General features: G+C 37.5%; 2 protein-coding genes across 2 annotated transcripts; one reads left to right on the forward strand and one right to left on the reverse strand.

Annotated features, from left to right (window-relative positions):
• The first annotated feature begins 53 nt into the window (after window positions 1–53).
• LOC123320644 (sperm-associated antigen 6-like) lies at window positions 54–20,616 on the forward strand. Its single transcript, XM_044908018.1, has 8 exons — window positions 54–242; window positions 296–453; window positions 507–638; window positions 1,118–1,397; window positions 1,455–1,718; window positions 2,572–2,921; window positions 18,825–19,031; window positions 20,411–20,616. Exons 1-8 carry the CDS (start codon window positions 110–112, stop codon window positions 20,525–20,527), a joined length of 1,641 nt encoding a protein of 546 aa, XP_044763953.1. The 5' UTR covers window positions 54–109; the 3' UTR covers window positions 20,528–20,616.
• Window positions 20,617–20,644: 28 nt separating this feature from the next.
• LOC123320643 lies at window positions 20,645–23,615 on the reverse strand. The gene is made up of 10 exons (XM_044908017.1): window positions 23,333–23,615; window positions 23,080–23,274; window positions 22,690–23,027; window positions 22,432–22,634; window positions 22,234–22,331; window positions 21,924–22,170; window positions 21,627–21,858; window positions 21,360–21,526; window positions 21,121–21,304; window positions 20,645–20,820 (listed from the first exon to the last, which is right to left on the reverse strand). Exons 1-10 carry the CDS (start codon window positions 23,522–23,524, stop codon window positions 20,757–20,759), a joined length of 1,920 nt encoding a protein of 639 aa, XP_044763952.1. The 5' UTR covers window positions 23,525–23,615; the 3' UTR covers window positions 20,645–20,756.

Consider the following 23,615-nt stretch of genomic DNA (forward strand, 5'->3'; position numbering starts at 1 on the left):
TTCGCAAAGCATAATAACCAGCAAATTTAAAATTGAGTTAACTGAGAAAATTTGACTTCGAATTTGATTTTTCGTTTCATAACGTCAAAATAATGTTCACTTCTTTGAAATGGCAAGTCATAAGGCAATTGTGCAAGTTTTTGAAAATTATCAGAAGGCCCGTATCACATTTGTACAGCAGATAGCTGATTTGGCGCTAAGACCCCAAAATGTGGACGTACTGGATAGTGGAAATATATTAGGCAAGTTCATCCAACTCATGAATGATTAAAATGTTAATCTCATTCTTCTACAGATCTCTTAAGACCGCTTCTCACCGATGTCTGTATCCAAGTACAGCAATGTGCCGCCATTGGTTTAGGAAGAATATTACATCAACGAGAAACGATAGCCCTAAAAGCTCTAAATATGAATGTTCTTTCAATTTTATTAACGAATATACAGAATAAAAACGTGGGTTGTGTCACCAGTGCCTTTGAAAATATAATAAACCATTTTGTTTATAGAAATACCAGAAAAAGGCAATCTTGTTCGTCCTCAGATCCATTTGTAAGCACGGTGAAGACCTTTGCCGGAATGTTGTTAATAGTGGTGGCATGCCAGCCGTTTTGTACTGCTTGGAAGACTTTGAACCGATCGTGAGTTTTTTGTGGAAAATTACATAATTCATTTTCCTACTGCGTCTTGAATGTAGAAATTAATTTTTTCTCTATGTCATATTGAGTATGCTGAAGAGACTCCAGTGGCAATCATGTAATTCAGCAATCCAGACAACGACTTGTTATGTCCTCTGCACACCAATACTTTGAATGCAGCTCTTAACCACTGGTGGAGGCTGCTAAGGCTAGAGATATTCCTTTTATCACATCACAAATCGAATAAGCACCATGATAAGTACCAAGAATATCACAACCACGCTCTATGGAGAGAAGGAGGTTTGAAGCTGGCAGAGGGTGACCTCAAAGTGGTGTCTCATGTCATTCCCCAAAAGGATGTGTCTGGAGGCTAATGTATTCTTCATTGGGCTTGTTCCTGGACAACAATCTTCTTCTAGTGTCGACGAACTCTTCTGAAAGCTTCGGTCTTTACACTCTGCTTCCTCTTTATTTCTTTTAAGGTCAAAGAGGCGGCAGCATGGGTTATCGGATATGTTGCAAGGACCAGCAAAGACCTAGCACACATGTGCGTCCAATCGGGAGCTGTACCCCTTCTCGTATTATGCCTGCAAGAGCCAGACCTCTCCTTGAAACAGATCGCAGCCAGCGCCCTTGCCGACATAGCCAAACATAGCTTGGAAATGGCTCAAACCATCGAAGATGCTGGGGCCATACCACACTTGGCGAGGAACCTAAACAATACCGACGAAAAATTGAAACGCCAAGTACTGTACGCACTCAGTGGGTATCCTATCGTAGAAAAAAAAGACTTTGGATGATGTTTGATTGTTGCCTTAGGTTCTTGCGCTAAACATTCCACGGAAATGGCAGAAGTTATCGTCGAAGCGGAGTTGTTTCCTTTGGTTCTCATCCATTTGGCTCATTCTTGTGCCCTGGTGGCCAAAAACGCTGCTTGTCTAGTGAGGGACGTGGTTAAGCATTCCTTGGAGCTGGCGCAGTTAGTGGCCAATACTGGAGGGATTGGGGCTCTTTTGGAGGTCATACAGCATACTGATGGGGACTGTAGGATACCCAGCATCACTGCTCTTGGATACATGGCTGGTAAGAAATTTTACAAATTGATTAGGATGCTTCTTTCAATCTTAAATAAGTGACATAAAATTAAGGACATCTTTTTTAGTATTGAAAACATACTCTTTTTTCTTTTAAAGCAGTGAAAACTTATTTATACTCCCAACCCTTACTCAGCGTTCTTATTTTACTGCCACATAGTATATTTTATTCCTGGCACTTATAAGAAATATATTTCTGGCGCTTCAAGTGTGCAGTTTCAAATTAACGGATCTGACTTAGTTTCTTTTGCACCGTCCCGCCATAAAAACTCCAGCCAAAATATTGATGAACCCCTTCCAGAATTATCCAATTTCGGCAGAACGAGTCCATGAAAAATGCATGCGGTACGGCTGTAAGAGCACCGCTCAGATGAAAAAGAAACTCAATAAAGGGAAAAAACGAGGGTGAACTGGGATAAATCCGTTTTTGACTCGTTCCATTCCTTATCGCCCCTCTAGGAGAAGATTACCAATCAAAATGAAGATTAAACACGTTTATGGCTGTAGCCATCGGCTATTTTAATCTTTTACGTTCTACGCCTCGGATGGGAAGACGAAAGCAATGAGAAATAACGCTGCAGTTTGTATTGCTCTGAATGATACAGGAGAATTCGATAAATTGGAGCTGTTTATAAGCTGAACAAGGATATTGCAGGTGTCCCAAAAATCGAAACAATTATACAACTAATAATTAAGTACCTTCATCAAACTATAATGTCTTCCTTTGTTGGACTTTTGGCAGATTCTTTTATCCAAATCTACGACATGATTAATGTAGTCATGTAGCATTCGATTTTAGAGTGTTTGAGTTCTTATGACTGTTAACTCTTCCCTTTTCGAAGCCCATTCTGAGCAGCTCGCCAAGTCCATAATCTCCAACCAGGGCGTTAATGAATTGACCAAGATACTTTACGAGTGCCAAGATGACGCTACGTTGGCGGTGACAGTCTGGGCTCTGGGCCAGGTGGGCAAACACAGTCCAGAGCACGCCCAAGAGGTGGCTAATGGCAACACCCTAGTGAAGATTCTGAACCTTTACAACACCAGGAGTTCCTCCGAGGATATGAAGTTCAAGGCGAAATCCACGCTGAAGACGATACTCCAGAGATGCGTCATGCTATCCGCTTTAGAACCGCTGCTTTATGAGGCCCCTCAAGAGATACTCAAGTACGTGCTTGGACAATACAGTAAGGTGAGTTCATCATTTTTTATATACGAAAAAGACCACAAGTAGTATATTTGAGTTAAATATGCTCATATTTCACTGAGGTGAAGACCTAATGAAGGTGTAATTGTTCAATAATTGCTGTCGAAAATTGCAGCTATTTGCAGATTGATAGTACCTTTATCTCCATCATTTCATGCACAAGATCTAATCGAAGACTTACTCCTGGATAACTATATCTTTTCAGGATACTTTCAGTTTAGCTCTGACTCTGAAAAACTGCAAGGATTTGTCTCATAGCCTTTGAGTCTGTTGTTCTTTTCGTTTCTTCATTGTGCTGGGTAGAAAATTGTCTTTCTCCATTTCTTAAGTGCCTTTTGTGTCCTGGACCGTTTTCAGAGACATTTTGTCATCGTTCGCTTTTTATTGAGGTCCTTCTATGATGATCAAGAAAATTGATGGCCAATATAGCATCATGGGGGAAATATTAATGATTCCTTTATGTAAAAGATCGAACTGCATCCTCGATAGAATCATTCTTGGACCACTTTCCTTGGCTCCGATAAAATAACACAAAATATTTTCACTTTCAACTATAGTATATCCAAATCCAAGAGGCCAGCGGTAAACATTACAGCATGCAATGATCACGCGTCAAGAACGTGATAACGCAGAGGTGTACTAATAAATTGAATTCCGAGAGCGTTATATTTTAAAACTTTTTGAGTGTTCCAGTTCCGGTGAAAAATATGTATGCTTATCTACGAGTCTCAGTAATGAACAATTAATCTAAAGTTCTCACTTTAATAAATACTATGTATATAAATGTGTAACAATATTTTTTTTGTAAAAGTGACTACCCCGTAGTGTCGTCAGAAGATGCAGAACTTTCCTCTAAGTTGACGATGACTGTTGTTATATCATCCATAATATTATCCAGTTTCCACATGTCTACCTCAACTTTTTGTTTGACATGTTTCACGCACTTTCTCCATCTTTCGGAAGTAACCCGTGAGAGAGCCTCTTGAAAAAGATTTTGGACGTCAGCCATTTTAAATGTGGTGTTTTTATTTGCCACAAAATTCTTGACATCGGCCCAAATCAATTCAATAGGGTTCAGTTCGCAGTGGTAGGGCGGTAATCTAAGTACAGTAATATTTTGGGCCTTTGCGGTTTCATCCACGATGTATTTTTCAAAGTTTTCTTTGTTCTGCCTGACTATCTGCAACTATTGCGCTTTTATGAGGTCAGGGGTGAAATCAATATTTTTCTCCCTCAACCATTGTTGGATATCACTCTTTCTGAATTGTGAATTAGGAATTTTTTCCATTTTCCTTGAATTGTAAGGAGCATTATCTGAAACTACTATAGAATTTTCCTCCAATTTAGGAAGTATACCCTCGACCACTTTTCGAAGGACTGACCATCCATTTCTTCATGGTAGTCACCAGTTTTTTTGGATTGGAAAGTCCAGAGTCCTTCAGTTAAAAAACCAGTGTCACTGCCAATATGACACACTATAATTCTTTGCCCTTTGCCTGGAAAAATATATTCACTTCATTTGAAAAAGAATGTTGAAATTGTTTTCCACCTAAAAGGTACTTACATCAAGTTTCACAAAACTTTGATTGCTCGATCAACGATTTGGCATTCGATTTCCCGAAGGAAATCATTGAAACTTTCATATTTCCGAATATATTGGAGGAGTAGCAGTTGAGAATCATCAAATGGGGGTGTATAGATAATTATTTGGTGCAAGAATGATATTCAGAATGCTTATAACCAACTTATCGACTGAAAACTAATTGACGTTCATCCGTCAATCGATCGTTGATTCTCTGATCAAGCTTTATGAAACCGAGGGTTAAACTCAAAATTCAAGACCTACCCAGACGGATTTCTAATCCAGTAGATAATCCAGCAAGTAACGCTTGCCGAGAAGATGTAACTGTTTTATCGGTCCACACTTTGGATTTAGTATGACCGGCATTTACCCAAGTTTCATCCAAGCAGTAAATCTTCCTGTTTTCATCACGGAAGGTCCTAATTTTTGTGAGATAGTTTCTTCTCCAACATTTAATGTCGTCACGGTTCATTAAAAAACTGTTGCGTTTGCGACGTCCATATTTGAAATTAAGTTTTTTCAATATTATAGAGAAGGTACTCTTCTTAAAATTTGGCAGGTTCGAGTCTTCATTAACTATTTTTAATACTTTCTCTATAGTCGGGTGTTCATTTCTGAAGAAAAACTCGTGAACTTTTCGCCGTATTACATTTTTATCGAAATCTGATAAGGACTCCCATTTGGTGGTCCGATTTTGATTTGTTGCCGGCTGTGATAGAACACCGGAATTTATGTATTCGGAAATAATTCTCCTAACACTTCGAGCTCCTATGCCAAGTCTCTCAGCAACTCGGAGTTCTACGTCCTTTAAACACATTCCTGCATTTTGAATAATCTCAATTTTATAAGTATTCAAAATCATATCTTTTATCTCGGCACTGAAGTGTCCTTTCAGACGTCTCTTTTTTGGAGGACTTAAGTCAACACGCGATTCCTCAGCAGTATCAGTACTTGACATTATCTTAAATGCTTGTAATTTGAATAACTTGCTACAACTATAAACCAATTTACGAAAGAAAAAGCAATGAATGATCTCTGTAGTTCTGCACAACAATTCGCATACAATCAATGAATCAAACGCAATGCGGTTCTGCATTACTCCCACCTGCAAACATGGCGTTCCTGAAGCTTTGACCAATAAGAGGAGTACCTTAAATAATATCACGCGTTAGTCAGTTTGTTTACGCTGGCCTCTCGGATTTGGATAGACTCTCAGATCAATAAAAAACATATATATATTGATCTGATATATGATATATATGATATATATGATATATGATATATGATATATATGATATATTGATCTGAGGATAGACTATAGTAAGTTTCACCAATTTCTTGTTTTTTTTTCAGCAGACTCGTTTTTTTTCATTTTCTATGTGTCCTATGGAATTTGGAACCCTTTACTTTCACTCTAATTCATTTTCCAAAGTCAAAACAACAGCAATCTTTTTGCAACACTCCTGAATCTGTGTTTGAACCCATTTCTAGATTGCATTCAACAGACGAAAGTGACTTTCTTCATTTACATGATGCCCTTAGTGTCCTGGAAATTTTCCATATTCACTTCGCTGTAGTGAAGGAGGATTATGGCCATGAAAAATGCAAGCTAATAGCATCAATTCATCCAGATACAGGACCAAAATATAACTCTAAATTGAAAACATTCCTGGACAGTAGTCCATTTAGGCAACTTTTTGCTTAGCTGCACTCAAAAAGAAATTGCTGACTTTTTCTCATCGCCTCTCGGTCTGCATTTCCCAGCCCACACTTCATAATTGTTTTTGGCAGGTTTTCTGCCTCCTTTATCAACATGACAATCTTTATTGTGTCCTGGAAACCTTCCAGAGCCACTTCATTTTCATTCGCAGTTTATAGGGGGTTTCCAAGACAAAAAGTAGACCCACCTTATAAGTGGATCTTGTCTCCGACCAATTTCACCGGAATTACGTAGTTAGAAGACTTTTCAAACTTACACCGTGTGAAATTCGAACAACAATCGATGATATCAACTCAAGCACGAAGTTGTCGCAATTCAAATTCACCCGACCTACTGCACAATAATAAAGTATTTCGAACAAAACCTTTCCCATTCCAATACAAACCCAACTTCCTGAAGACGGTTAATCTTATCGGAAACTTCGCTCCCGGTCCTCGTTGGACATATGGTTCTACATGATAAAAGGCGTCAATGGCATTGTCTGCTACTCCAGATCCTGAAAACAGGGGAAGCTTCAAGACCGAACTTGCATAACGTCCCAATGCGTGTTTGGCGACATTCTACAAGTTTATCGATTTGGTGTGACGGTTGGGATTGTATAACCTTTGTCGGTTTTCGTGATTTGATGAGCAGGCGGAAGTGGTACAACGTATATTAATTTTTTATGGAAAGTTGGAAGAAAATGGGACTGAATTGATGCAATGTCATTATAAAACTCCTGGCATGAACGATGTACAGAATATCTAATCTGAAAGTATTTCTTTTTGGGGACATCCTGAATCAGCGGTTAATCCTGGCAAAACCTTGGCGTGATATTGGTCCGTAAACTGCAGTGAAAGAAACTCCTTGAGGCCTTGACAACTTCGAGTGTGCTTGGCAATGGATGATCCTACATGTCATGTTATGCACTGATTTGTATACTATGGTGATGAGACCTATCTTGACCTATGCATCTAGTGGACATAGATGAGAAGACCTGCAACCACACCATGCCAGACCACAGCCTGTCCAGGTGGCCCTTAATTCTGCTGACGCCGATGGGGATAAGACTGTATTAACCTTTCTATGGTACTGGTATTTCTTCTGGTGTAGTTGCCTTTGTTGTGTTGAGTACACAACAAATCATTCGTGATTTGAACCAAACCTCTCTTATTCTGGATAGAGAAGTGGAAAGGCTTCATGAAAAAGCCTGATGGTATCTTCGTTCGATCTCACTTTACAAAGAAATTGGCTTAGTGTCTTGGTGTAGCCCCAAGCGAATCAATTTTTGGTTGCATTTTGCTGTATAATGATTGGAAATATTCAGCATGTAGTACCTAGATAGGGCCTGCATCAATACTCTATCGCTAGGCTGCCTTCCAAGTCCCAGTTGCCTTTGTTGTGTTGAGTACACAACGAATCATTCGTGATCTGAACCAAACCTCTCTTATTCTGGAAAGATAAGTGAAAAGGCTTCATGAAAAATCCTGATGGTATCGTCGTTCGATGTTAGTAGCAAAGAAATTGGTTTAGTGTCTTGGTGTAGCCTCAAACGAATCGTTTTTTGGTTGCATCCTGCTGCATAATGACTAGAAACATTTAGCATGTGGTACCTAGATACGGCCTGCATCAATACTCTATCGTTAGGCTGCCTTCCAAGTCCCAGTTGTCTTTGTTGTGTTGAGTACACAACGAATCATTCGTGATCTGAACCAAACCTCTCTTATTCTGGAAAGAGAAGTGGAAAGGCTTCATGAAAAAGCCTGATGGTATCTTCGTTCGATGTTATTATAGTAGCACAGAAATTGGTTTAGTGTCTTGGTTTAGCCCCAAACGAATCGATTTTTGGTTGCATCCTGCTGCATAATGACTGGATACATTTAACATGTGGTACCTAGATAGGGCCTGCATCAATACTCTATCGCTAGGCTGCCTTCCAAGTCCCAGTTGCCTTTGTTGTGTTGAGTATACAACGAATCATTCGTGATTTGAACCAAACCTCTCTTATTCTGGATAGAGAAGTGGAAAGGCTTCATGAAAAAGCCTGATGGTATCTTCGTTCGATGTTATTATAGTAGCACAGAAATTGGTTTAGTGTCTTGGTTTAGCCCCAAACGAATCGATTTTTGGTTGCATCCTGCTGCATAATGACTGGATACATTTAACATGTGGTACCTAGATAGGGCCTGCATCAATACTCTATCGCTAGGCTGCCTTCCAAGTCCCAGTTGCCTTTGTTGTGTTGAGTACACAACGAATCATTCGTGATCTAAACCAAACCTCTCTTATTCTGGAAAGAGAAGTGGAAAGGCTTCATGAAAAAGCCTGATGGTATCTTCGTTCGATGTTAGTAGCACAGAAATTGGTTTAGTGTCTTGGTGTAGCCCCAAGCGAATCAATTTTTGGTTGCATTTGGCTTCATAATGACTGGAAACATTTAGCATGAGGTACCTAGATAGGGCCTGCATCAATACTCTATCGCTAGGCTGCCTTCCAAGTCCCAGTTGCCTTTGTTGTGTTGAGTACACAACGAATCATTCGTGATCTGAACCAAACCTCTCTTATTCTGGAGAGAGAAGTGGAAAGGCTTCATGAAAAACCCTGATGGTATCGTAGTTCGATGTTAGTAGCAAAGAAATTAGTTTAGTGTCTTGGTGTAGCCCAAAGCGAATCAATTTTTGGTTGCATTTTGCTGCATAATGACTGGAAACATTTAGCATGTGGTACCTAGATAGGGCCTGCATCAATACTCTATTGCTAGGCTGCCTTCCAAGTCCCAGTTGCCTTTGTTGTGTTGAGTACACAACGAATCATTCGTGATTTGAACCAAACCTCTCTTATTCTGGAAAGAGAAGTGGAAAGGCTTCATGAAAAAGCCTGATGGTATCTTCGTTCGATGTTAGTAGTAAAGAAATTGGTTTAGAGTCTTGGTGTAGCCTCAAACGAATCGTTTTTTGGTTGCATCCTGCTGCATAATGACTGGAAACATTTAGCATGTGGTACCTAGAAAGGGCCTGCATCAATACTCTATCTCTAGGCTGCCTTCCAAGTCCCAGTTGCCTTTGTTGTGTTGAGTACACAACGAATCATTCGTGATCTGAACCAAACCTCTCTTATTCTGGAAAGAGAAGTGGAAAGGCTTCATGAAAAACCCTGATGGTATCGTAGTTCGATGTTAGTAGCAAAGAAATTAGTTTAGTGTCTTGGTGTAGCCCCAAGCGAATCAATTTTTGGTTGCATTTTGCTGCATAATGACTGGAAACATTTAGCATGTGGTACCTAGATAGGGCCTGCATCAATACTCTATTGCTAGGCTGCCTTCCAAGTCCCAGTTGCCTTTGTTGTATTGAGTACACAACGAATCATTCGTGATCTGAACCAAACCTCTCTTATTCTGGAAAGAGAAGTGGAAAGGCTTCATGCAAAAAGCCTGATGGTATCTTCGTTCGATGTTAGTAACAAAGAAATTAGTTTAGTGTCCTAGGGAAGCCCCAAGCGTATCAATGTTTGGTTGCATTTTGCTGTATAATGACTGGAAACATTTAACATGTTGTACCTAGACAGGGCCTGCATCCATACTCTATCGCTAGGCTGGCTTCCAAGTCCCTTTCAGGCAGAAATATTAGTAATCACTGAAGGGAACCTATAAATTAACTTTCAGAGAAGCTGACATCAAAGCACTGAGCTCCCAGGTCATGAATTCAAAGGTGGGTTTTGGATCATTCGAATATGCTTCAACGGAACCTTAAAAAACTTATGAATTCTTCCTCAAGGAGGCTATACCCTCTTTGAGCCCATCCCAGATATTAGAGTGCATTGAAACTCTAGTACTCGAGGTCAAGCTAGAACTTAAGGTTGCAGTGCAGCATTATCCCAAGGCTATCTACAATTTATATCCTGTAAACTACTGTGAGGAGAAGAAAAATCGAGAGCTTCATTTTAGCTTACTCTCCTTGAACTTAATCGAGATAAAAGTAGAAATATTTTCAATTGAATGTTAGATTTGGAAAAAAGGGAAAGAGAGGTGGACCTGAGTCGAGATCTTGTTCTAAATCTAGATCATCGGACAACAAATCGACTACTGTATTCTGGTCGAATATTTCTCAGAAATGAGATTGTAATAACGATCGAGATTTTCCTTCCACTCGAATACCCAAAGAAGATTTCGTATGTTTTCAAAGGAGGGAAAACTTCATTGAGGATAGACTACGAGGAGGATAAAACGGGGCTTCAAGAGGATCAGCTCAGGATAATACTCTGTTCATATCGGAGATTCACCACCTGATCCTGAGCAAGGTGGAGTAATTCGATTAAATATTTCGCTGGAGATCGGAATCTGAAGTAGGTCACACACGCACTGACAAGGGCAACAGGTATATATTATATATGTCTTGAGATACCAAAGGACCCTAAGTTTATTTGAAACAAATGTGCGAAATAGTAGAAACTGAATTTTCACTTCGATCAAATTGTAAGTTTCTCTTGTGAGGATTTTTCATTTCGTAAGGTTTTTTTAGGACGCATTGTAAGTATTATCAGAGTGTTCCACTTTCAGAACATTTATATCAATTTTGTATATTTAGTGAACTAAAGAAGCAAGAAAAAAATTGCATTCCATAGAGGTCTAAAAATCTGTGAAGTGTATAAATTTTCAATCACTTCTCTCCGTCAGTTTTAGAAAAAAATAAAATAAACTTCTTCAGAGGATTTACTTCAACATCTTGATTTTCGAAAACAGAATCTTCAAGGATATGAAGTTTTCTATTGAGTTCGACGTAGAATTACCTATATACACCATTGAAGTATTTAAAACTATATTTCCACACATCCTGTTATCCTGTACAAACATATCACCGTTTAAATATGGATTGAAGAGAAGTGAAGACTTAAAATTAATTAAATTGGATTAAACCTCTGGGATTCCCAAAACTACGAGTAGATATTTGAGAGGAGACTTAACATATTTTTCTGAAAATTGAAAAAGATTCAAGACAATGAGTTAGCTCAAAACCATTGTTGAAAACCAAAATTTTTAGAATGATTTCCATATGTTTATTATTTGAGATCAGTTGTACAGGTCCTTCTTTGGTCCTTGAACTTCCATTTTGTTCAATTTTGTGGAGAATTTTGCGTCTTCTTGGAAATGTTCATCCTCAGTAAGCGTATGAACGTACATAGTGACCAAATCTGAATAGTGAATCTTAGTTATATTGAGATTAATTTGGATCAATCTTCATGGAATAGTAAAAAAAAATCTTATAATCAAAATGTTATATTCAAAATGCAAATGCAGGCTTTTATTACATAATCGCTGCGTGAAAACTGTTTCAAAGGTGCAATTCACAATATATTGTTTGTGTATACTTATGTATAAATTTGGACAGGTATAAAATGTTTCAACATAGAAAATTAGATTTACATTTATACAAGACAAGAAGGGTTTTTCGGAAATTTACAATTTGAATATAAGGCCCAATTTCGACCGAAAAATGAGGTCTGATTACATGAATTTTCGAATTATCCCTCAATTGTAGGTTCATCTCTAATATAATACAGGTTTTTTCTTCAATAAAGCAGCTGACGATTTTGTTTGATACTTAATTCACATTGATATTTTTTTGGAAGTTCATTATATCCTTACACTAGTGTGTCGATCAGTATTTTCCATTGGCTGTTATGTTTTTTTGAGGGAGAAAAACCTGCCGAATTCATCTGGGATTCAATTTCTTTCATATAATCTTGATCAGGTGCAAAAATAAGTTCCCCTATTTATCACATTTCGGAAGTTATAGGTTATTGAATTAGGGATTCTGTTTAATGTGCACTGTATGAAAATAACATAAAATATCTAAATGAATGAGTAGGTCAATTATTTATGAAATGGAAACATTTGATACACGATTTTGTTTACAAAATAAACACTTCTCGGAAACTAAGAGAATGTCTTATCAACAGAGATCAAAATAATAACAACAACGTTTCCAAAACTTATTCGATTCATCCATCAAAGATTTCGACATGAATCTTATAGAAAAATCCCTCCACTGATATTTACAAGATGCTAGTAGTATTTTTTAATTACTATTGATTAGAGATTCGGTTGTTAATGCTTGAATTGACAATATATTTTGGTCTACAAACTCCTGGTTGCTCAATAAATACTTTGAAAAACATCTTGAGCAAGTTTCACTGCATTGAAATAAACGCAACTATAATTTCGAAGTAATAACAGTTTTCATTTTGAATGTTTCTTTTTTAATATAAACTCTTCTACGTCTTTATCATTTGCGACAATTTGTACAACAAAATTGAAGCCACTATTTGGACATGAAGCAAATTATTCACGAATTTGCAAGGTCGAAATGAATAAAGAAAATTGAGCTTCAATTATGTAGTTGAATCTATAGCGAGGATTGAAATTGATCAGCCAATCTGTCTAATTTGTAGGGATAGGCTCATCATGGGCATTATCGTAATTGTGAGGAATAGAAAAATCATCCTGAAACATTGTTAATTCTAACAATGATCAGGAAAATTCACTGTTCTATGAATATATGCGACGACTTACTGCCCCAAATACAGCGTCAGAACAAAACAAGATGAAAGTCTAACACATGAGGAATATTGAAAGAAAAATTCAATTGATATGCAAAAAAAATTACTTTTGTCTGGCTTTTTTTGTCCATATTTCTGTTTCAGACGTGAAGTATTTCGTAAACCTTCAGAGTGAACCCTGAATTGTTTACGAGTTATGATGAGAAATTATGCTTATTCAAATATGGAATTTTGAATGAATTATAATGAACTTCCAGCGAAATTAACATGAAAGTTAGGTGCAATATAATTATAACATAAAACTACCGATAAGCAATATGAGCTGCAACCTGCAACGTTAGAATAAATGAAAAATTCTATAACAAAAAAAATTTACATCGACTTACAAAATATACAAAAGTCTCACCAGCAATCTCAGGTTTTTGAAATGAGGTTTTTTCAGGCACGAAATTATGAAAATATCTCCAGCGATTGTCCTGTATCAATCGTCAGATTACTCAGAAAAATCTAGCTGTAACTGCACTTAGCTTTTTAGAATTCCGATTGTTTTCTTGAAAGTTTGAAAATTTTGGAAACGAAGACTATCAAAAACGCCGAATTGTAACCATCACTAGGGAACAATATACGTTGAAATTTTGGTTTCACGATAGGAACAAACAAAACCGGATCTGGCAAACCAACCATTCAACAAGTAAAACTCAACAGTTCGATATAAACATCAAAATCTAAAACTACTCAAAATTCTCCTACACTCGTACAACATCAAAACGACATTGTATAACTGTGTAACATTTTCTAAAAATATCAATAAATAAAAAACGGTAAAAAAGCAACAACGACCCAACAACAACTGCTGGTCAAAGTTGTCGGCGTTCCTCGACTTCTCTTGGGAATATCTGAGGATTGCATTGTGCTAAAACTGGAAAAATCGAGATCTCGGAACACCTATTAACCTGAGCAGCGTGTTTCACCCTGTATACGCCGAACAATTCACTCTCACTATTCGGATTCCCCGTCCTGTTTTATGACGTTATAGTTGGACTTCTTCGACTTTAACATCCTCAGGAAGGAGCCCAAGGCGAATATGCTTCTCCTGTGCCTCTGGAGTATTTCCGAATAGAGGGTTTCCCTCAGGACTTTCCTGTCGAGGTCCCTAGATTTGGCCACCGGCAATTGCGTCGGAGGCACGTTACAGTCCATCCCGATTATTTTTTTAATCAGTTTGGGAGTTATCACAGTTTTTGATGGGCACTCAGGGACACTTTGTAAAGGCAACTTTTAACGACAGTTTCGCAGATTTTACTCACGCTAAACTGTAACTATTCCATGGTTTTAAGTCGACTAATTCACGGTCTCTCGCTAATTTGCGAACGATATTGGACACCGCACTGCACGATCGAATTGGCATTGGAATGTCGTTAAGGAAACATCAGAAAATCGTAGTAGTAGAACCGACGCTCTGGTGTTGGTTCATCGCACTGACTGTATCCACGTTAGGTCCAAGGTGTATATGTGACAGATGACGCGTTTAACCGATTGTTGTTGTTGTTGTTTCCAATTGATCCAGTGCGTCTTCCTGAGTGTCAGCCAGCTTTCTCAACACCTCCATGTGTCCGTTGAGATCGCGGTGCAGGGCGTCGATGTACGGACGCGATAGTAAGGCGTCGGTAAATCTATCGTGTGGCTCGTCAGCCCTAGTCTTTATCAGCTTATCTAGAAGCCTTCGAAAATCGTCCACTTCTACGGTTTCGTGGATTTTCTTGAGCAAACCGCTCCTCACGCCCGAAGATCGGCAGTTGGTCACGTTCAGCGGCAGCACCTTCTTCTCGGCCGTTCCAGGCACCCGTACGGACGTCCTGTCGGTGGCGGAGAGAGTCGTCGCGACGCTGGAGGAGTCCTCCGGGTCCTGGGGGTAGAGCCTGACCTTCCTGACCCCCCACCTCGCCCTCTCGCTCACCGGCGGTCTGATGGGGCGGCACGGGGAGCCCCTAACGCACAGCCGATCCGAGCACGATGGATCGTTTTTCATTTTTTCGAAAGCGTCCGCGGCATTTCCGGTTTTCGCGGTTATACTGACGGTTTTCCGGAAATCGATACACGGTCATCTGTTCGGTACGGCGTGGCGGCGTGTACGTGGGGGCAGACGTCGAGGTGCGTCGCTGGCGTCGCGCGTTTCTATCGATTTTCCAGCGGGGGGTTAAGGACGGGACGGACTGACGGATTTGTCGCTTCAGATTTGAGATCCGGGGGAAATACAAGCCGTCAAAAATGCATTGAAGTTAAGCAGCCAGCTTTAGCGAGCTGAACTCAGTCAATGCTGCTTGATTAGAAGCCCTGTGAAGAAGATTTGGTTGCTGCTAACAGAATATTCACAAAACAACGTTTGGAATGAGCAGAAGTGGATGAAATGTTCCCAATACCCCTGCAAAAATGAATGGAGCAGATTCTCCCCCATCTTCTGAAGGTTAAGATTTGTCCCAGCAAACACTGATATCCAGTCACTGTACAAAAACTGTACATCGTTGCTTCACTTGACTGCAGTGACTGTAATGCAGAAACTGCACCAAAAAGGACCGTATATGTCCCTCTGGACTGTGCAGTTACTGTACAGTACAAACTGCATTTGACATACAGCCACAGCTGCACTTCAAAAACAGGGATGGTATTGCAATTACTGTACAGCATGCTGCACTCTAAATACAGCAGCCACTCTGCAAAAACTGTACAGCTAGCTGCACTTTAAACGCATCAGTCAAGTGCAAAAACTGTACAGAATGCTGCACTTTAAATGAAGCAGTCACTTTACAGAAACTGTACACTGTACAACACGCTGTATTTTAAATGCAGTAGTAGCTGGGTGATATACCCAACCCTACAAAAGTAACCTTCGTATATCAAAAATAACACAACACATGTGTCGGTCGAAGAGGCATCAATAAAACGAGAAGTGAACAATGAACGAATCCTTATTAATGGATGGTTTAATAACAAAAATAGCTGAGACTCTGAGACACAAGTGAACTGTAACCAAACCACCCCTGTTACGGCAGTTTTCAATAAACCTACCTATCCATCGTTTCACTTACTGGCGATTAGTAACCATTCTAAAATATATCTACAGATAGATCATAGAAACGAAATCACATGCATTTTCTATCTTCAGTAACTAAAACAATGGATAGATATGATTATTGAAAACGGCCGTTAAATGGAACAACTCAATGGGGAGTAAAATCTCCCCTTCTGTGGAGCCTATAGTAGTGAATGAGCTGATAGATCACAAGCTTACCAAGCTTGGCTTCTAATTCATAGGCTCGGCAGACGACAATAGATAATAGTAAGAGAAAATTCGACAGCATTTTATGCAATTTAATGAAAAAGAGTCCCAGAATTATTAAGAAATGGTGCTTTTGTTTGTGGGGCAAAATATTATAACCCAATCAAGACCACAGTGTATTCCCATTTAGTCGGAAAATGAATAAATCCCCTTTCTCTGTCTAAATCGAGGCGTAATAAAGAGTAATTCTGATGTTAAATATCTAGGAATAACGTACTTTTATAGCAGACATACTGAGAGCAAAGCAGTAAGCACAGACAAACAAGGCAATAATAAGGGCCCTTGGCGTGCAGATGTTTAGCCTGCGAAATTTGGAGATTCAACCCAAAAATACTGCCATAAACGTACGCCATTATGATTGTAAAGGTGCATACAGATTACTCTGACGTGAACTGGGCCCACATCATACTGCGCATGATTTAAAACCCTATGTTATTAGATTTTCGAATCATGCGCATTATAACGAGGGCCCACATCACGTCAGAATAAACTGTATGCACATTCGGACCAACAATAACTGACTGGGTAATGAAGTCCGGTATGCCAAGCCAAAGAACAGAACGAGTAAAACTCTCGATACACTTTCCTGTGTTTGCATCACTTATTGAGCTATATGACAATGTGCCTAAGTCTAGGAAACTGAGCATTCTACCTCTTCATCTTGTGATAGATAATTTGCAGACTTTCTTTCAATTCAATTCGCATTAACCAGGGCGAAAACGCTATCGTCCATCCCAACCCTTACATCTGATCGAGCCAAAACACGACCACGCTCAACGCTACAAATCTCATCTGTTGATACCTTCGACGAAAGGGTGGGTTCCGTCAATATTTACACAAATCACGCGATTGTTTATCGCCGGCGTATCCAAGAAGTCAATTACGTAGCAAGGAACAATTTGGAGCCGGTCCAATTGCGAGAAATGATGGAAATGCTGGTATTTCCGCTGTTTACCCCACAAGAGTTTCCAAACTAATTCCATCGCCTACTAAGGTATGGCTCGAAATAGGTCTATAAGGTCCATGCCCACTACGTGGTTTTCATAAAAAGTGATATACTACCTGTACTAATGAATTTTTTTTATTTAGTAGGGATGACCCCAATTAATTACCCTGATATAGTTCAGGAAGCTCCAAAATTGCGCTGTACCTTTTGAAAAATAGGATACAGCATGTATCTACCTTTATTTGGCAAAGCTGCTTGAAAAAAAGGCTTCAGGTCCCCATAATGTTATGAAATTCAACAATTGGCTGAGGTTTTTGAGGTTCTTTTTCTTTAATTTTTGGAATTTTGAGATCTAAATCTTGCACACAAAAGATATTTAAAAAAAAATTTTTATTATTTGTGTCGACTGCATAACTAATGAACATCAGAGATGCTGTGGAGATTTTGAGTAGATATAGTACCTTTTTTGTTAATTGCAGACAAATGTAATTACCTATATAAAGATGTTGAAAGCCGCGATGAAGTACTAAATTAATGCGACTCTAGAGGCGAAAGTAAATGGTTCGAATTTTTTTGTCGTTGTTTTCTTGCTTGTTTCAATATCTGAAATTTGTACTTTCAGTTAATTTGTCAGACATACAGTAACATACAGTGTACTTAAAGTGTATCAATCCAAAGTTCGGATATCTGAGTACCAAAAATGTGAGAGTAGAATGCAACTTTATTTCAAAACATTTCACATCATCTATACAACTCAATAAGTAGGTAAACTTACTTAAACAGAATGCGCAGTTATGAAAAACATTTCAATTCATTTAGTTTTCCTTCTCTTTTCAAATAACTAGGTAACTTTCATGAACTTCGATCTACACAGGGTGTTTATGGACATATATTTCCGTTCTATAAAATTTTCTGGAGTTGGGCCTGCATTCCATAGGTTTCTTTGCTATCTATACCAGTCGATGGGGATGTGCAGTTGATACATTCTCACAAAAAAAGAATAAAATATACCTGGTTACGTTTAAGTATGAAACATTCTGTATTTTTCGAATTTTTATTGATTATATACGTTGTCTGCATAGATATGTGTATTTATGTAGATTTAAGTTTTTTATAATTCGACTATACAACATGTACCTTATGGATAATAAGGTTGATTGGTTTCATTATCATCAATATAGCCGAACTTCCACCATTAAATTAAGTCTGTCTTTGCTTGAGTCACGGAAATGGAGATGAACATACATTACGGCAAATTGACGCTAATGTAAGGGACGCTATAGAGCTAAATGAACAATTTAGAACGCATTAAACGACATTCAGAGATTGCGCCACTGACCTGATTCATTATATTATATTGATGATTATCACGATATCTGCACTGCTACGAGGGTCTTTCGAAAGGAAACCAACAAACAAATCTTTTTAGTTGCGACACTTCATCTCATTGCATTGAATATTTAAGCTATGGAGTGATAACAGATATTGTAGTCTTCATTGAATGAATATTTTTGGAAGGTTTTAGAGTTTTTTTCATTGCTGTTAACGCGTGCTTCGATTTTGTAGCATGGGGGTTAATTTTGTCTACTTTTGGATTGACTCAAACACTACAAAAGCTTCGCTATCACAACTTATTAAAAACATGTCATTCTCTTTTTAGTTTAATCATGTGATTATGGATTTTCTTCAAGTACAGGCCACTTTAATTAATTAAACTGAAATTATAATCGACTCGATTGTTTTTAAAGGCAAACTATTTATATATCCAGGTCCTGCCTCACGATCCAAAAGCTCGAAGATTGTTTGTGACCACGGGGGCCCTGAAGAGAATACAAGAGATCGACGCCAAACCTGGTAGTACTTTGCTGGAATACATAAGTGTGATCAACGCTTCGTTCCCCGATGAAATAGTCAGATATTACTCCCCTGGTTATCCGGAAACGCTCTTGGACAAAGTAGAGCAATATTCACCCCAAGTGAGTACCTGAATTGTTATTCAACGAGCATATCATAGTCACTATTCCAGCGGATAACGTTTACTAAACGATATGCTCCGTTTTTGAGTAATTTGATGTTAAAAATCAAAAAGTATCTGGAACACTTTGGCTGAATACAACTCTGTTTAAAAAATCCACAGATGTCTACTATCGCAGATTTAGTAGTAGTAATTTTGTTTTTCCAGGGGTGGAACAGCTCAATATGAAAACTTTAAATGCCAGTAGATTCGTGTGACTTAGGACAATTGCACCCCTTGCAGATTTGTTTGTTTTTTACCATTTATGTGTGAAGGGACAAACTTATAAGATTGTGTGACGTCTTTTCGGTTAGTTTAACAATTAATTTCTGTTGGGTTTGCCGTGACCAGAGCGTTTGAATTGACAGGAAAAATTAACGAATTCAGGAGAGTAAGAGCGCGTTTTTTTATGGCCCTTATACTTTCTAGTGTCCTGTACATGTGTTTCACTTTGTGCAGGTGCAATTTTTTTTTCTGGATACGTGGGATATTGGGATGATAGATATGTCATGAAACAATAAGGTTGTTTACAAATCAAACGGCAATACGGATCTCATTCATCTATTTTGTTGTTTCATAGAGTGACTTGGGACAATGCCGAATAGATACAAAAGCGGCGCATTGGCAGCAGAAAATATGCCGATTTTTCGCAGGACATTATTTACGTTATTTCCACAAAGAAATCACCAAAGAATGAAAGAAATCAAAGTTTCCTTTTTTGTTTAGTTTTTTTACATTTGAATTGCGATATATTTACTTTCGCTGTAATAGGGGTTTATCATTTAATTTCCTTACCGAATTTCAACTATATAATCACAAATTCAAATTTTTCAAAACTATACACCGTCCCGAGTCAACTATTTCATTTGAGAGTTGAGAAATCAATTGATTTTAACTTGTGTCCCAAGCGTCCCAACTCGGTGGGTGACTTGGCACAAGTATATTTTATTTTTTTTAAATTTATACCCGAATTCTTAGTCATGGTATATATCCTAATCAATAGTCTGAGTCATTTACCATATTTGAACCTCTTTCTCACATGAAAATAGGTCACCGTTTTAGAAATATGACAAGTCGAATTTTAAAATCGTCCCAAGTCCCCGAAACTACGGTGGCTATATCTTTTTATCCGAATCGGAAAAAATGGTATAGGAAAAAGGTGTTTCTTTTGACCTCAAGAATATACTGTTAAAATATTTGTACGAGTCAAAGATTCGCTCTCTCCCTATGTTCAGAGCCTCTTCATGTGGTTGTGACCATGAAGTTTGATACACCAGTGAATAATGGCTCATTAATCACAAGTTTTGTATGAGTTCAATCTAACTTTGATGTGTTTTGCAGATGGCGACAGTGTTCAAGGAAACCAGAAGGAAAGACAGCGACCTACAGACTGATGTTTCCGTTTTACTGGATGATACCGCATCGTCCATCAGTCAAGATGTGATAGAGAACATTTAAGAAACATTTTCTATACAATCTCATATTAGAAGAACATTTTAACGAACAACATTGTTTATTTTAAACTGAAATAAAGTGACTTTTCACAATTTCGTTGAATTGTAAACTTATTGAAAATCCTGTTCAATACATGATTTATTTATAGTCGATATTTACATAAATTACATGTATCACAGAAAATCATAACTTACTATGATATGAAGTGCTCGAAACGGAGTTTTTTCGTTCCTCAGGTCTTTCCGTTCTTGATAGAATGCGATCTGACATTTTTCTTTTTTCCAGGATTATCATTCCTGAAAAGAAATTAATTTCAAGGAAATTTCAACCACAAATACGAAGGAACAAAACTTATGTTCAGAGATAAAAATCAAAAACAATAAAAATAAATTAAAATATAAAAGATAATGATAGTATTTCAGAATACATATTGAAAATCTGAACTTGTTTAGTTCATAGGTAAATTACATATATAATTAAGGTTTTATTTGTAATTGAGTGAACACAGCCTCTGATTGTGTTCTAGTGAAAATAAATAAAAGAAAAATAGTGAAAAAATTATTTATTTCGAAGAATCCAGTTTATAGCATATTTACCTCACAGTTCTCAAATGTTGGATTTCTTCCCAGTAGGGGGACCTAGTATCCAATTTGTTGAGTAGTATACTTCTCAGTTCAGGACAGGGCTCAGGTAAATAGGCAATAAATTTGGCGATCTGCATTTTCCTCATCCTCAAATCCAGCTCGGTCATTCCGTACACTTTCATATTCGGTAAATGATCTGCGAAAAATTAAGTTATGTAGAAACGGGTAATACAAACAAATGACTCACTTACGATATATGTCAACGTAATTATCCAAGATCCCTTTATAAAATGATGAATTTTTTTCAGGGGGGTTGAATCTTATCCTGTTAATGATTGCTACTAGTAAATCCGCCTCTATTGTCTCGTCCAAAAGTAGTTTTGGTAAATTTTCAAGCCAAGAAGCAAAATTTTCATTCCTTAAAAAAATATAGTCAATATTTAGAGCTGCATTTTTCTTGATGAAGAAATAACTGATCACATTTTTTTTAAATTAATATTATGCAAAATCGAACTCACTCTAAAAGTTCTTCGTAAGATATAAGAGTTAATATCTTCGTTAATTCCACCTTGACTCCATCTTCTATATTTCCATTATTATAGAGTGTTAAAGCACCATCTAAAATATTGCTAACAGGAAACTTGTTTCTGCACCAAAGTCTAGCTTTTTCATTGAATAAATGCTTCAATATCAAGAACAAACTTGTGAAATCCATTTTTTTGTTGTTTGTATAGTCCCGTACTAGAAAGCCTGAAATATTAAAAGACGAAAATTAATTTTAATCTTCTTATCTAAAATCTCAATGTTTTACCAACCGTTTATGGTATCTGCTACACTATTTATATCTTCTAGTTTTGCTTTTGAGGGATTTGCGGCAAATAGGAGGAGGTAATCATAACAGATGAGAATATTGTTGTTGGTGCATTTTATGTCTGTTATGACAAATTTTGATAATAAATTACTCATTTTGTCCACCTTTTTCGGCGCTTTGATTAAACCGTACGGAAGATGTTGGACTAGATTTCGTAACAACTTTTCGTGCTCCAAAGTTTTGAGTTTCACCTGAAAATATAAGAGAACAAACAGAAGTGTCGCCATTTCTGAACTGAAACATGAAATACCTACCATTCGTTGAGTGAGTCGGAGATAAGAACTCATTATGTGATAGGTTTGCACTATACAATTAAAAAGCATAGCTGTCTCTTCAGGAAGGAAAGTTATATCTGAAAGTAATTGAATAAAGATATCAAAATCTATAACAATTTCTCATATTCAAACATTATATTAGGTTTGAATTGATTATATTGACAAAATACTCCGTACCTGTTGAAGAAGAAACTGGACGTCCTTCCAACCATGTCTCGTACAATATGGAGAACAAATTAGCGAACTGTAAATCAACATCTTTACTGTCTTCATCCTGGAGACGCTCATCGTCTGAACCAACCAATTCTTCTCTCCAATTATTTTCTCTCACAACAAAAAATGGATGCCTATCGTGCAATTCTTCCAACTTCTTTATACCTCTGTGAATACAATCACAGCTTGGAAAAGTTTGATTAAGAATCGATATCTACTTACTCGTCTTTCCTTTTTTTCCTTTGAAGTAGAATATCAAGAAGTTGGTGCAACCTGCTCAGTACTGCGATTCTCCACTGTGAACTGGTGAATTTACTTTCAAGATTAACAGTAACTGTTCTCCTCATTTCGGCATCGTTTTTCAATGCCGATATCAACATCATAAAATCGGGTAGGAAGTAACGAAAATGTTTCGCCATAAAATTGGGAAGATACTTAAGGAGGAGGTCAAAGAAGAGGACAGAATCTTCCCTTATCCGTCTATTTATGCTGGTCATGGCACATCGTAAATGATTGAGTAAAAATTGAAAGAGGAAATCACAGCAATTTTTCTCATTCATCTAAAAGAAATTTCAATAGAAACAAAAATTGGTGTAAAAATGATATGCATACCGCGCTAAGCATAGTTTGCAGCAGTTTCAACCCGGACCTCCTTGCTTTTGGCATATCTTCTTGAATGAAGACACAAACAAATTTGAAATAATAAGGTATATTACTAATTTTATTATTCATTATCAGATATTCCATATCTTGACATGCTCTCATTTTCATATTCTCATTTCGATGGCTTAATCGATTAACCACATCCTATAACCAAAAGTACTTAAAATAATCGAAACGATATTTATTTTCACATTCAACTCACCTCCACAGACAGATCCTTACGGCCATCCTCTGTTGTTTTAGACTCTAACTGGGTTTTTATAACGATTGGCTTGATTTTAAATTCGGTTTTAGTCACATTCTGTCTTTTTAACAATTCTTTTGCAGCGTTTTTTAACTGCGTTTTCGACTTTTCTGCTTTAAGCCTCTTTTTATGTCTGTGATTTTTACCCATTTTATAAATAATAGATCAAATTATAGAATTTGTTTGCAATTTCAACAAAAAATAACAAATAACCTCAAAAATTGGATCTGACATCCACATT

Source organism: Coccinella septempunctata, chromosome 9, assembly GCF_907165205.1.
Source record: "Coccinella septempunctata chromosome 9, icCocSept1.1, whole genome shotgun sequence".
Classification (NCBI taxonomy): domain Eukaryota; kingdom Metazoa; phylum Arthropoda; class Insecta; order Coleoptera; family Coccinellidae; genus Coccinella; species Coccinella septempunctata.